At 41.9% G+C, this 15,821-nt stretch overlaps 1 protein-coding gene across 9 annotated transcripts in view; it reads left to right on the top strand.

Moving 5' to 3' along the window:
- The first annotated feature begins 7,431 nt into the window (after nt 1-7,431).
- Nucleotides 7,432-15,821, top strand: part of BCAS1 (breast carcinoma amplified sequence 1) — an 81,035-nt gene continuing 72,645 nt past the window's right edge. For 2 of the 9 annotated variants that reach the window (XM_014517197.2, XM_025197377.1), the window contains exons 1-3: nt 7,449-8,029; nt 14,209-14,279; nt 15,658-15,745. In XM_014517197.2, the coding sequence (XP_014372683.1) occupies nt 14,214-14,279; nt 15,658-15,745 (154 nt within the window). In that variant the 5' untranslated portion in view covers nt 7,449-8,029; nt 14,209-14,213. Of the gene's footprint in view, nt 8,030-14,208; nt 14,280-15,657; nt 15,746-15,821 lie in introns of all 9 variants that reach the window. The other 7 variants (XM_014517196.2, XM_014517195.2, XM_006018181.3 and 4 more) reach the window with 7 other exon arrangements.

Raw genomic sequence — 15,821 nt, 5'->3', positions numbered from 1 at the left:
ATTGGCTAAATAAAAGGCAGCATTAGCAATTAATATGCTGTCTGTAAAGGAAAGGGGGGGGGCAATAAATAAACCCTGAGAACATAATTCATCCAGTTATCTGCAGGAATCATGAAGCATAAAGGGCTCAGGCATCTAAAGCAGTGCCTCAGATCTGCCTAGGATGAAAACCAATTCACCAAACCTCCCTGCAGAGTAAGGTATAGGCTGGTAGGTATGGTACTGTCCTGGGAGATGTGGGCTTGAGCCCCCTTGGATTGAGGAGAGCATTAAACCCAAGTCCCCATGTCCTTGGTAAGTGTCCTAGCAGCTGGACTATTGTATAAACAGCAGCACTGCTACCATGTGCTCCTGGTGCTACATTTTGAAAGGGTTAGCTGCATCCTAAAAGAAAATAGATGATCTCTGCTCAGTAATGTGGGGGTTTGTTTGTTGGCTGCTCACTGCCAGAGACGGATTAGGGTTCTGGGTCCTAAATGGACAAAAGTGCCTCGCTACAGCCTTGAGTTGAGTGCTTATGCCCTGGAGAGAGGTAGGAGTCAGATGCACCCCATACCTACTGTTTCCTCTAGGTGCCTCTCTGAGACCAACATGTAGGTTCGTTGCATTGCCTCTCTGCAGCTCCAGGTTTCCCCATAGAAAGTCTCACAGTGCCTAGGCATTAGTGGATGCAGCTTCTCACCTCTAGGCAATTAAATCCTCTATTGGATCATTGCCTTCCATTTTGGTGCCTTCATTGCCCAGTCATTGTCTTCCATTTTGGTACCTAGACAACTATCCCTTGGTGGTTAAATACTAAGCATGTAATGCTGACCTGGGAAAACCCTACTGAACCTGGGCATTCCCAGCCTCATGTAACAATACAATTAAAACCTATCCAAGAACCAAGCATGTACAAAGTCTACATTACAGGTGAGGACTAAAGATAGCTCCATAATTTGCAGTCTAGGAAAAGATGGAGTCTTGACTGCTTTGCTGGCAAGAGTATACCACAATACAGCAGGTCTCTTTATGAAGATGTTTTCCCTGATGTCTAGTGTAAAATGTCCTGTCTTAATCCCATTAGTCTTAAATGTCTTTACTAAGGAAAATGGACAGTGATATGTTCAAGTATCATTTTTACTACAAATTAAACTGAAGACAAGATGGGAAGCTAGTTGAACAAGTTGTAAAGAACTTAGCCTCTTATTATTAAATATACCTCCTCATTCTCACTGTGCTTTCCTGTGCTATACACTCCCTCCAAGTGGTCAAAAATACTGACATAGAGCTCTGGAATCACATTATATATGTAACCAGAATAGATTCCTCCTATTTATCCCCCTAAAGCACAAAACTATAGTAGTTTTTCTGCAGATGCATATAAAGGAGTTAGACATTCACAGACATTGCCCTTTCCATGCTCAGCCTGGGTAAGAATGAACCTGAACTCAATGACCCTGGAACTGTTCATTGCAGAAACCCTTTTATTTTGCAATTTGCAAATAATGAGAATTACACAACCATCAGTTGGGAGCTGACTCCTGAAACATCCCAGCTGAACTCATGTAACAATACAATTAAAACCTATCCAAGAACCAAGGAACAGACAAAGCCTGCTAATTCTTCTCTCACTGCATGGTTAATGACTTTGCTTATTGACAACACAAGGCCTTAGGCAACTCAGGACTCTTCCTATTAAAGTTCCTGGTTGAAAAACATACCAGCTGGCTCAATCCTAGACCTCCTGACAGAGATGAGGTGGGAAGTTCATGACCCACTCTATCCCTCTAGGAATGGGATTGGCAGAGGGAAGGATGATGCATAGCCTGATTTATTTTTTTTGGCTGAAATGAGCAGACCATAAACAAACTGAATCACAGCTCCACCTTGTTTTTCTCCATCATTTTCTCCTGGGCTTCTTATGCTTTCTAATGTTGGCCTAGGTATATTATTGCCTACTTGCTTGTGCTCTAGTCAGCCACCTTTAAATGCATATGTTTAGCACAAAGGAATAGGGCTTGTGCCATTAGAGAACCTCAAATCAGGTAGTGGACAACACTGAGGTACAAATGCATTAAACTTCTCTTCATCTGACAGCATTTCAACTGTGCTGGTATACATTTTGGACATTAATAAATGAAGCCGACTAACAAGATATAAAATAATAGGGGGCTCTATCACTAATTATCAAGCAGTTTTATGCAGCTGTCAGATGCACAAGCTGAGCATTTCTAACTTGGGGGGGAGGAAGAGATTTTTTTGGTGGCAGTTTCATCAAAAACTCCTGCTAGAAAAAGAAGCAATTTTGATTGCCTGCACAGTGGTTTCAATTATTTCCCAGCAAAGCAGAGTTTGCTTTACTTTAGGAGAAAATTCTCCAGTGCATCCCAATGTCCTTCCTCATTCAGGATAAATAATTGCACAATTAGAAGCATTATGCAGAAACTAATAGCAGAGCCAGGATACCAAGCTAGGCAGCCCAGTGGTCTGTGTTGGTATGTCAGCTCTGACATTCTTCCACAGTATGAATATATGGAATGTCTTTGAACTGCATGTAAAAGAGCAGTAAAAGCAGAACTGAAATGTTCCCCAGAAGAATGTATGGCCCATCAATGAGTAATTGTATATTAAGAGAAGACTGTGAAAGATTAAATTCTTACATCAGACATATGGCCCAGCTCTGATTTTAGTTATGCCAGTTTAAAGTCCACTAACCTTAATAAAGCGACTTGGAATTTACAGCAGCATAACTGACAAGCCAGCTTCACCCCCAGTGTAAAGCCACGGACATCAGGGAAGTGACACCAGAGATATATATGTCCCACTAGTTACTGTAGAACCAATTTATTTGTGACAGTACAAATGCACAAATATTATTTTGCCTCAGAATTGGGAAACAGAAGGTGAGTTTCATAGGAACGGTGACTGCCATCCATATAAATGACCTTAATAACAAGCCAAAGGAGAAAGATGGCACATATTGTATGTCTTTCTAAGGATTTGTGTACCACCAATGACAGCACAATAGGAAGCCAACCCTATCAAATGCTGCTGAGCACCATAGACTCAGCACCTTACTGCCTCATCATTACAGTCACTGAAGCTTATATAAAGGCAAGCTTTAAACTTGCCTCGTTTGGGTACTGCTAGTGGTGTAGCCACAGCAATATGGAGTTCGGTATGTGCTGCAAAACCCTCCCAGGTATCCAGGCACCCTGAGCTGAATTCCTTGCTATCACAGCTATGCTGCTGGTAGGGGTGTGCAAAGCAGGCCCTATTTGATTCGGCCCAAATCAGGGACAGTGATTTGATTAACTGATTTGGATCACTGTCCCAGATTTGATTCGGCTGAATCCAAATCTGAAGATTCAATGCTGATTCAGACATAGACACAGCTTTAAATGTTTTTTCTACATACCTCGAGGTACCAGTGTGGTTTATGAATGCTGCGATGCTGGAGCAGATGAAGCATCCCACAGGAGTGCGGGGGGGGCCCTCCATGTGCTTGGCGGTAAACCTGGAAGTGGACTGGAAGTGCTTCTGGTCCTCTGCCGGGTCCACCGGGAAGCGCGCAGGGCCCCACCCGGTGATCAGCTGCAGGCAGACCCTGGGTGCCCCCCCCAGACCCAGGAGGCACCAGTTGCTGAGCTGAAGGGTACTGGGGGGGGTCCTGCGCATTCCCTGTTGGACCCAGAAGTGAACTGGATGTGCTTCTGGTCCACTTCTGGGTCTACTGCTGAGTGCATTAGGGAGCCCCCCACACTTCTTTGGGACACTCCATGCACCCCAGCATCACAGCATTCATGAGCTGCCTGGTACCTAGAGGTATGTAGAAAAAACATTTAAAGCTCTGTCTGAATCATTGAATCTCTCCGAATCGATTGAGAGTGTTCTGATTCAATTTGGAGAGATTAAAGGGTCCTTTGATTTGATTTGGATTCAGAGATTTGACCACCGAATTAGGCCGAATCGCCACCAAACTGAATCAGGGACTGAAGCTTTGCACAGCCCTAGCTGCTGGCAGTAACCAAGTTAACTAGTCTCAAACTTGAATATGTCTAATGCTAGATGCAGTCAGTACAGCGACTCTGATGCCGCCGTGCCCTCACCTCAATGGGAATGTGTTGGAAATCCAAGACAGCGAGCTCCAGGCTCGGGTTCCAGACTCGGATCACTCTTTTGGAGGTGGGACAGCTGCAGAGCAGTTTGCTCAGGGAAGCATATTTAACTTTGCCTCATGCTACTGCAATCTGCAGAAAGAGAACGAGTATTTTGATGAAAAGGCTAAATGTGTTCTGCCCAGATCAGGCCAAATCCGGTGAGACAGTTCAAGAAAAATGCTTGGATAGGTACTGGTGAAAAGAAAAGCCTTTAGTAAATAAAGGAAAATAAACATCCTGAAATGCAAATGCTGTGGGATGGTGAACGTCCGTCTCCTGTACAGTGCCAAGGAAGGGTTTTGTCTTAGAATACACAGTTCACGAAGCAAGATAAAAGTGCTGATGACAATCAGAGTCTTTGCTGTATAATGAATATTTAAAGAGACTGGAGAAGTCCATGAGTCTGTGCTCATCTTCTTTTCAGTCCATAATTGTGTTATTAATGGAGACTTTGCCTAAATGGAGTTGAAATAAAAATAGATTACAAAATGAATGAAAGTTGTGAGATAGGCCTCTAGATTTGGAACTGGATAAGTGTTAATGGTGATCAGAAATTTTCTGAGAAACATTCTCCTGTGAGAAAACAGGGATTCCTGGAAAGCAATATGCTTTGAAAGAAATGTAGATTTTGACAAACTTAAATTTAAAAATAATGATCAGTGAAGAGTTTTCAGAAGGGAACATTGTTTATTTTAAAATTGCCCTTATTTTAAAAAACAGGGAAAAATGAGGTAATAAAAAAACCAAACAGTTTTAACAATTGTATCAAAAAACGCATGCTGACAGACTGGCAATGAACCTTCTTCCTGTATGTTTTGTGTAAAACTTTAAAAATTTTGGTTTTTGTTTCTGTTTTTAAAGGAAAAAAATAATCATGCAAAATTTCCAATGAAATGCAAAATCTTATTCCTGTCTAGCTGGAACAAGCTAGTAAGTTATATTAAAAAGTAAGGCCTTGCATAAAAAGTATATTAGGTAAGGCGTGGCCCACAGCTAATGTTAGTTGAATACTATAATTGCGTGATTCAGGTTCCAGTTTTCAATGAAATTTCAGAATATAGTGTGATTTCTGGGATTACTGTTCATTCTACCAAAACCTAAAAGGTCCACAAGATGCAATAGAGACCAATGGACAATACTACAATGTGTGTGTTAGTTTGCTAGCTTAGTCTGTACAGGGGGTATTCACAGACTGATTGAAAAGGGGAGATGAATGTCCTTCCTTTCAAGCTGTTATGTTATAACTGTTTGTGTCCACTCTGTTCTAGAGTAAATGTACACTAAACCACTGTAAATTAGCAGCTGCTTCCTTCCAGGGTAAGCTGTACCAGTTTAGCTTTACTCCCATCAGGACCCACCAGAAATAACAAGGTCATGCACCTGGGGCAGCTGCCTCCCCCACAGGCAGTGACACGGCTTTTTTCCCCCGTCCCTTCCAAGATTAACTACCTCCCATTCACAAGTGCAAATACAGTGCAAATGCACACCCCTCTATAAAATCTGTTTAATTGTTTTGTCTGTCCACAGCCATACTCCCTTCTTTACCATTGTGTAAAACAGTTTCCAAGCTTGCTGTCCAGAGAGAGTATCTTATTTGTGAGCTGGTGGTTGCAGCTAAAAGCAAGTTTTGCTCTCTCTAGGGGCTGTAAGGATGTTAATCAAGGAAATGTCTTAGGAGAGATACCATGATCATGGTTTCTACCCAGGTGGCTTTACTGACCTGGCAGGGGAGATCCCCTCCTTCTCAGGCTTGATTGACTTGGCTTAGTTGAGGATGAAGACCTGGCCATTGCACTGCAACCAGGCCCTGTGTGAGAGTCTACTAAATGCCTCCCAATGAGAGGATCTCAGCTACACAATTTATGGTGATGGGGGATTGCTCTCAGGTTTTCCCTCTAGCTTGCTCCTATGGGCTTTTTGCTAGGGGCAAGCAAGACTACCGCCTCGGCTTGGGGCTTGCAATATAGGATGCCTGCCACGGAGTATCTGAATCCCCAAGCTGAAGTGTCTGGGAGCTAGGATATTTGCTGGTGGTAGCACCAAGCAGACTTGAATGATTGAGCTTTGCTCAGTCAGTAGAAGCTGGAATTGAATTGGCTGATTTGGCCTGAAACAGAAAAAAACTCACCAAGGAAATGGCTTGGTAAAGAGAAACCTAGCTAAAAGATTAATCACTTCTTAACAAAACTAGCATTGGAAGTGGCATTAGCTGTGTTTAAATGACAAAGGCTATGAGTCCTCAAACTTCAGGGCATGAGTTGGTCACTAGCTGAGTCAGGCTACACCCCCGTCCATCCACACACTGCTAAGCCAGTGGTATGTTATTGCATATTTAGGTGCTTTACTTGCATGCTTTATGGGAAGCGAGTCATCCACAGAAGCACTGGGCTTTGGCTACTATTGAAAGCAGGATATTAGGCTACTTAAACCATTGGGCTGCCCCAGTGCCTCAATTTCTGTCTCAGGATTAATGCCAGAAAGAACTATAGTTATCACAGTTGCTTTGTGCTTGTGAATAAAGGTGCCATCCCCAGGGAAATGAGCAAGACAGGATGTGGAAAGAGAGCTCGGGGAATGCAATGCTTGTCTGTTTTAGCTGCGTCCTGACAACGTGTGATCCAAACAATGGAGCGTTCAAAGCGGGCTGATGAATATGTTAGAAGACTTGTCAGTAATACTGACAGTCAGATTACTTATGTATACCAGAGGGGTTTGCAAAGGAGCTTTTAGGGGTCCCACCCCCAGGATATTACATTAATAACTGGGATGAATTTCACATTGTGTACACCTTAGTATCTTCATACCACTAAAGCTTAAAGGAGCACAATATTCCTGCTGTTAGGCTACTGCGAGGAAAGCAGTATGGTCTAGGGAGGGAGCCAAGAAACAGAAACTTCAAATTCCTGTTCAGAAATTGTTTTGTGACGTGACCTTGTGAAAGTCTTTTAATCTCCCTCTGATTTGCTTTCCTCATCTGTAGGACAGGAATTTGAGCATTTGTATTAAAATCCCAAGCACAGACAAGAGCCCCATTGTGCTAGACATAGTCACCTGGTCCCTGCCTCAAACAGCTGAAAGTCTAAGTCAGGGGTAGGCAACCTCTGGCACAGGTGCCGGAGTGTGGCACGTGAAGGCATTTTGCTTGGCACGAGCACCTCAGGGCAGATGGTAGGGAAGGGGCTGGGGCTTTGCTGCCACAAGTATTTGGCCCCTCGCAGGCCCCCCACATCATCCACCCCTGGCACACCAGCATCTTACAAATTGAGGTTGTGGGTGTTTTTGGCACTCTGCCCAAAAACATTGTCGACCCCTGGTCTACGTATTGGTTTGGTAAGAAATGATAATATGAATACACCTGCCTAAGAGAGGATTAATTCACAAATACTTTGATAATGCATTTAAAATGCAAACTGCTAAATAGGATTGCATTTTCCAGAAGAAAATTCAGATCCGCTTTGCCTACGTTGAGCCCACCAGCAGTAAATAATTCTCCTGCGGCCTGTTTTATCAATGGAAGGAAGAATTATGCGTCCTAGAAAGCATTCAGCAAAAAGTTACATTCCCAGGAAGAGACAGAGACTATGAACCTGTCCCAGCAGCAGTGAAAGAAAGCGCTCAGCAGGGAAGCAAATATATACTTGAACAGGTTTGGGTGGCACTAAAGCCTAGTAAGAGAAAATATTTCTACAGGCTGGAAGGACTGAGTACTCCACCCCTCTGTGTATTTGTACCTGGTGTTTGTGAGTGCTCAGCCAGCTGATTACCAAAGATATAACAAGCCACAGCTGGCAGGTAGAAAGCATTTGCGTAGAGACTGCAGCACCTCTGCCCGAACAGCTCCAGGTCAGCTCAGTGGTCCTGGGGTCTGTGGCAGGAGCCTCTGAAAGGTAATCTGTATTCTGTTTTGTGACTGTGACTTGTTCGGTATGTCTTGCTTTGCTCCCTTACTGTGTGCCATTTCTGTCCCATGCTTCAGCCTAGTCCTGTGTGTTCTCATGTGACAAATGTGAACTTCTGCCAAGGACTTGGCTTCAAAACGGTGTGTTGGTTTATTTGTTCTTCAAAGTGGCGGGGGTAAGTTGTTCCTTGATACACATCAGCATTTTCTGCCTGATGGTCACAGTGAACAGACAGAAGGAAAGAAAAACCTGAACTTACCGAGGGAGGGTTTCTCCTGTACCGTAGTAGTTAAGCCTGCTTGGTGCTTTGGACTGTCACTTTCCTGATTAAGTTTGACATGAAAGCTCAGAGAGCGAAGGCAAATGCAAACTTTAGTTGGTTTTGCCTTTCCCAGTTGTTTGCAAGATGTGAGCTGTTTGCGGACCCGGAGCATTAAGGACTTCAATTTTGTACTTTTTTTAGTGCAATAGGTCACAGCCTTGCTGCCATTCTAGTTGTTTTAGGGTGGGTCTTGTTTGTTCAGTGAGTAATGTCACTCCTCCCTTGTGCTGTCCTGTCCCTGCCCTGCTGTCTCAAGTGGGTACACTCTCCCTCCTTATTTACTGATTAAAAAGTGTTTCCCCCAACATCAGCATGTCAAACTCCTTGCCCCGACTGTCTCCTAAAAGGATGATTGAGAGCTGGGTGTCTGCGGGAAAACCAGGAAGGAGATTATTTTTGAAACCTTGCCCCAGCATGTATCTTTGCTTGGTTGTATATGGATAAGGGCAAAATCTGCCACTTCTAAATGGGTAAAAGTGTATTGGGCAGAACTGGTGGGATGTATTAACAGGGGAGGATGCAGTATTATTACCACTAAAATCAATGGCAAAATTCCCTGTTCCTTTGTGCCTGGGAGATGAGATATACATACACTATTTACTGTCCAGCCAGGTAAAATGACCTATGTAAGGTCCATGCTATGGTAGCTAGATTGCTTTGAGTATGCAAGCTAATGTGTTTAGAGCTGTCTCGCATTTCTAGACTATGTTGCAGTCTCAAATAGTATGTCTGTACCATGTGTCATTGCACTAAGGAACAAGACGTTTTGGCATTGACTTTAATGTAAGCATAGCTATAGTGAGGCAAGATGTAAGACTGAAGTGTTAAGAGACCTCAGATACACCATGTGGCATACTTTGAAATTCAGATTTATGCAGACTTTATCAATAAATAATGTGACACTGCTTACTGTAATACGTTGGTTAATAAAGGCACTATGTTTAAAAGATCAGTCCCACTCTGGTTTTACTCTGAGTGGACAATAGATTGAATAAAAATTCCCAGTTTGATTTTTTTCCCTCCCAAAACATTCATTGTCTCCCCGGAGCAAGTCAGATGTGTTTTGTTGGGTTGTTGATGTTCACTGCTACACAAAGACAAATACAATGGGTTTGTTTTATTTTTCATATTATTATTATTTTTATTTTTTAAACCTTGAAGAAACACCATAGTTAACCGAACACAGGAAAAATACCATTTTTTCTAACTTTCCTGAAAATGAATAATTTATAGGCTTTGGCTGGATTAGTTCAGTGGCATACCTGCTTTTCAAAACCAGCTTGACTACATTCCTGTCTTCCAGGTTGTATCCCCTAAGAAAATGTCATTGTAACTTGCTGTAATAGTACATAGCACTCTAGACTTGGCCAGTTTGGACCCAGCAGTTTGCCTGCATTAGCAGTTTGCCTATGCACTGAAACCATAACCTAGCTGTTTCAGGGGTGTCCTTTTTGTTCTGATTTTTATATAGCACCTAGGAAAAAGGTGTACTAGTCCATGACCTGGCACTGCCCCAAGAGAAATAAATAATTAATAAAGTGAAATATGTTATGTCAGGTATCAAGTGAGATTGGAAGAGAACTCGGCAGCGAGCGCAAGAAAGAGAAGCAGTGCATGTCAGAAAGTGACTGACAATACCCGATTCTGCTTAAAAGGAAATATAAGCCTGATCCTGAGAGTTTCTGAATACTTTCAGTCTTTCCCATGGCATGTGTGATCTGAGAGGATGGACTTAATGGTACAGGAAGTCTCGTCTAATTTAACACTCCTGCTTCTTTCCCCCTCGTTTTTGTGAATGGATGTGGCTTCTGCTCTTTTGTTCAGGATGCAAGCTGCTGCTTTGAACCGTACCTCAGATGTAATAGCGTGCTTGAAAGACATTTTCCCCTCTGCCTATATTTGTGCAAGCGCCCCCCAGCAAACAAGAATTTTCTGTGGGAAAGGGCTTGCCAGAGTGGAAATGGCCTTTAAATGGAAGCCCAGATCTTACCATACTTTCACTGGAAGAATGTGACTATGAATTGTACCACCAATTTTCTAGATGCCTCAACCCATGTTGTGCCCTGCCTTCTCAGGAGATGGAAATGTTTGAACCCAAATTCAGATGTTATGGCTCACCTCCATTTCTGGAAGAGAAATAAAAAAAAAAAAAATTCAGCAGCACTTTGTAACGCCTTGCGAAGAGTCGCACCATCTTCTGGGCCTGGCCAGTGGTAGTTGAATGCTGAGAAATACAGTCAGTTCAATAAAAATATCACCCACAAAAACCCTTACCTCAACCAAGAGTGAAGTCAGGGGGCAGTCTGTGTGCTTGGAAAGGCTTTAAGCATGGAAAAAAGGTATTGTTCTTATAAACCAGCCCTTGGCACAGCGGGAACTATGCTGAGCAATTAACCATTACTTGCTACTGTCTAAGGCCTTGCTGGGGAGATACTGTCACAAATTAGCTTCCAGCTACTGTAGGGTAAAAGCATGTACACAAGCAGTTACTATGGATGTATGGTAAATCCCACTTCTGCCAGAAGTTTTTTGTATGTGCAAACCCTGGGTAGTAGCTGAGCTCCCCTGAAACTCTGGCTGCAAAAAGGGATTGCTGAAAACCTTGCACAAGTCTGCTACACTGATACCTAAATGCGGTGGCAGGAGAAAATGACAGAAACCGCTATATATCAGCGCTACCTGGATACAACCAGTTGAAGTGACAGTCACTTGAACATAATTTTGTTCATCACTTGATGGACATCAAGTGACATCATCACTCGAACAGTTGTTCGCTGAGCCCTTGATATATTCCCCTGGTAGCAGCTTACTGCTACATCAAGGGAATACATCAAAGGATCGGTGATAAATGGTTCACCAGAGCACCCTTGGGGAAAACCAGGAATAATGGCCACAAACTACTGGAAGACCATTTCAGGCTTAACACTAGGAAAAACTTCTTCAAATTTAGGGTGTCCACTGTCCAGACTGCGCTCCCTCCAGAGGTGGTGCAATTGCCTACCCTGGAAATCTTCAAGAGGAGACTGGACAGTCACCTCGCTGGGGCCACCTGACCCCAGTTGGCTTTCCTGCCTAATGCAGGGTGCTGGACCCAATGATCTTGCAAGGTCCCTTCCAGCCCCTAGCATAGCCATCTATGAATCTACATGTGTTTTTTATCATAATTTCTGCTGATACTTAGCTTTGACTATAGGTGGCAGTGACCTTTCACTTTTTCTTTAATATAAGACAGAAACTTGTATATACATATGTATGCATTTGCTTTTATTTTAAACAGCATTACTAGAGAGTGAACCATGCCTTAATCCTAGGCAGTGTTATCTTGTTCTGTTAGTAACTGCAACGGACTTGTTACTTAATTCTTTTCAATAACCACATTCCCCATTACATTGCTGACCAGCCATTTGTAATACAAAATAATCAATTGCTGTGACATGAGGTAAGTCTGAATGGCTATATCACAAACACTCATACAAGGGCATGTTCTGTCAGACTTTTTGGGTACACTTTCAGAATCATCTAAATCAATGATGCAACAAGTAGCCTTTTATCCAAAGCAGCCTTCAAATTCACTTTTCCTCTTTTGGTAAAAGGTAAAGAGATAAGACAAGAGACAGTGGTAAGGATCCCTTAAAGTTAAGTGTCAGTGACTGCATCTACACATTCATTAATGTGCTTTTGCTACTGTGCATTAAATTTAGTACCTCTAATGTGAGGTACTAACTAAATGCACATTAGGCTGCATGCTTTTTTAGACACACTAATTTTACTGAGCATTAGTATATTAGCATGGTTTTTGCCTTCATGTTGTAATGCACAGTAAAATAGGCTACTACACATTAAAGTACATGTGTAGACGCGCCCAGTGTTACACGTGTTCTATAGTCATTAGAATAATCAACTGGAGTATTTTTTAAAAGTGGATGGTAAATTTATTATCTCAGTTATGCCATTAGAAATCAAGATTTACTTAGTTGAACTCAATAGACTGGCACTGATATCTGAATCAGGACTTTAAGGAAATAATTAAGTACTATATATTTTTTTGAGTCACACCAATACTATAGCTAAAGCATGGGTGAAAAATGAAGTGCATAGTTTGCAAACATTGCAAATATTGTAGTCTCTTTGCAGGAAGAGGTAAGGTTTGTATACATGGTGTATAGAAAACAGAAATTCTTCAGATCTAACTATACATAGAATTTCCTCCCCATGGAGAATAAGCTGTAGAATTTGAATCTTTTTTTTTTCTTCTTCAGATAGTGTGATACTTAAAGTTGCCAGGTAACAAAATTACACAGCAAGGACAAAGGGCCATTGTATATCCATGGGGAAATTTTGGCTGTTTTCCACAGTAAATCAAAAGTTGTGATTTAATAATGGAAATAACAGCCAAGGAGATAAACCTCCTTTGTAGTATTTTTGCAGTTTTAAGTCACAGCTCAGTCCTATAACCTGTACTCACACAGGTTCCCTACGGAAGTAAATGTATTGGTCACATTCATATACTTCAGGCAATAGGGCCATTTAAAAGTTCAGCTCAAGCCTGTATTAGGCCCTTAGCAGAGCAAAGTGACCGTTTCTAATAGAGCAGCCCCACCAGGATTTTGCAAAACTTGGGAGCCTGCTTCAGATTCACATCTAATCCTGCAAAACAAGCCCTGCAAAGACTGTGCCAAGTCTGAGGCCCTATAAACTGAATCTGGGACTTAACTATAGTCAGTTTTTTGTTTGAATTGCCATTCTGGGTGGTTTCAGCAAAAATCGTGTCCTCTGGTTTTCTAGACCCCAACTCAAACCAAGCAAGTTTAGTAAAACTAAAACACTAAGAGAAAACATTTGCTCTCAGTAACACTATGTAATGATCTATGTAATTTTTACAGGGTCACGTGAGTGTAAAGGAGAGCAGAACTCCGTATATACTGCTTAACTGATTTAATAAACCTTTTAGAGTTTTACACACACTTGTATGGGTCTAGTGACAGTTTGCTTTATTGGTACAAATGAAATGGAAAGAGCCACTAAGTTTGGAACTGGCACTGGAGCAGGACAATTCCTAAAGGCTTCTGTTTGAGGATATGCCTGAGGCTCATCTCTTTATGTTTATTTAACATTAACAATATATGGGCCCTGATCCAAAATCAGCGGGAGTCTTTCTATTAATTGAATAGACTTTCTATCACACCCATAGGACTAAGTAGGCAGCAGCATACGTTGCCCAGAAAAGTTTACAATCCAAAGGCCTGGTGAGTTCCAGTGGTATAACACAATAAAAATAATAAAAAAATTAAATGAGTTGCTAAAATGTATTGTCTAGAGGAGTCTTTTAATTTACTTCAATTGATGCTGAATTCAGTTCTTAAAAAATGAGCAATGATGCTGTAAAGAAGAGTATGCCTACATTACACAATAGATCAAAGAGTGTTACCTGAGATAACTTTTTAACCACCAACAGCAGCACGCTTTTGAGTGCAGGCAGGAAAATATATCTGGCTATAGATTTGAGTTGCTAGAATCATAGAGAAGTCGGGGTAGAAGAGACTTAAGGAAATTACCTAGTTTAACCCCCTACTCAAGATGATTGGTTTCAGATGTAAAAAAACCAAACAAACCCCAAAAGCACTTTAAACTCAGCGCTTTACTTTAAACCCAGTATCAAAGGGGTAGAGATTTCAAGAAAAACAGACATTTCTGCATTTGTAGGAATTTAAGCTGTCCGCTAAAACCTGTGGTCATTTGCTTCCTCATAACGTCCTGCTATACCAACTTCACATTAATGAGCTTGCACCGTTTTCACATTAATGAGCAAGAACTCAAAGTGTTTTGTTTTTTTTCCTTATCACAGCAAGAATGGGGAATACTACCACTGTTTCACAAGAAGCTGAAGATCAAGACAGGACAACAGATGATTCTCAGGTAACTGAGAAATACTCGTTCTAATTTTTCTTGACTATTGCTACAGTACTAAGAATGGTTCACAGAAGAATTCAAATGCATGCCTCTTTTATGTGCTTTGGAAAATCCCAATCTTATTGTCTGCAAAATCTCTGTATTAAGACTTTGATTTGCACATCTATTTCAAGTTACATAATGCATATGAGTACATGGAGCCTTGACTCCTGGGATAATGTTTTGATCACACTGAAATCAATGTCAAAACTCCCATTGATTTCCTGGAGGCCCAGTTTTTGCCCTTGGAAATCCAAGAATGAAACGCGGTCGTCTATGCTACAGAGGGCTTGCGGCTATCTGGGCTGTGGCACTACCTCACATGCTTTCATACCATTGCTTGGGTCGAATGTACTTCATTTTCCTACCAGAGATACAAGAACTATTGCTGTACCCGAGCACACTCAGGCTTCTGCCTACTTCCCTTGGTCAATAACTGTGCCGTGGGTACTGCAAAGATGCTGGTGAGAAAAAGAATTGTGGGGGGTTTTTTTTGGGGGGGGGGGGGTGTTTTTTTTTTAATTGGGGATTTTTTTTTGTGGGGGGGGGGGCTGTTTTTTTTATAATTGAGGATTTTTAAATGTGGTCTTGCTCTGTTTTAGAGCAAGAAAAAAGTCTTGGGGAGGAAAAATGAGGGAAGGAATCTGACCCACTAGAGACTAGCCAAGAACCTAATGGTGAGGTAGTTTTCCTGGGATGTGGGAGAGCTGGCTGCCTAAGGGCCATATTTTTATAAGTTTTCAAGCATCTAGGGTGCCTGTAGATGTGCAGGATGTCTGCTCCAAATCACTCTAACTACAGCACATCAGAGCAGATTCAGTTAATCGAGTCTGCTGGAGTGTGCTTATTAGTCTCAGCATCTTGTGTATTTGGTGTCCATGTGCTTCAGGATGGCAGCAAAGGTGCTTTAACTAAAAATCATCAAACAAGCTTTAGTTAAAGCACCCCTGCCACTGCCATTTTGAAGTGCAGGATGCTGAATACACATGACACTGCAGGTGTTTTAATTAGAGTGGTTCCCAAGAGCCACTCTAATCAAAGTGCTCCCCTCGCCCCTCCACCCCTGGAGCATGTGTAAAGATGTCCCTAGAGATAAGCAGATTCTCAGTCAGGTTTACAAACATGCCTAAGAAGGCAAAGGACCTTTTGCTCCTTTGAAAATCCTTCTTAGTACTAACCTACATGTTTAGGAACCTAAATACTTTTTGAAAATCTGGTCTTAAGTCATTGTTGAAAATGAGGGCTCCTAAATCCCTTAGGCACTTCTAAAAATGTTACCCAAGTCTTCTGCTATATTATGGTATGCAAATTCTTAAGCTGAACAATATATTGTTTAATGTTTCAGGCTGCATCTGAATTTCCAGGCAATGTTCAAAATGGGCCTGTCACACTTCAGGTTGTGCAGGTTGTTTCTTCTGCAAAGAATGATGAAGGTAGGTGCTGGAAAAAGAAGTCTGTCGTACCCACTTTGCTTCTGTTAACATGTGGACCATTAAAGGTTAATGCCTA

Source organism: Alligator sinensis, unplaced genomic scaffold (genome assembly GCF_000455745.1).
Source record: "Alligator sinensis unplaced genomic scaffold, ASM45574v1 scaffold115_1, whole genome shotgun sequence".
Lineage (NCBI taxonomy): Eukaryota > Metazoa > Chordata > Crocodylia > Alligatoridae > Alligator > Alligator sinensis.
Note: the sequence above shows the minus strand (reverse complement) of the source record. Positions and strands in the feature narration are given on the sequence as shown.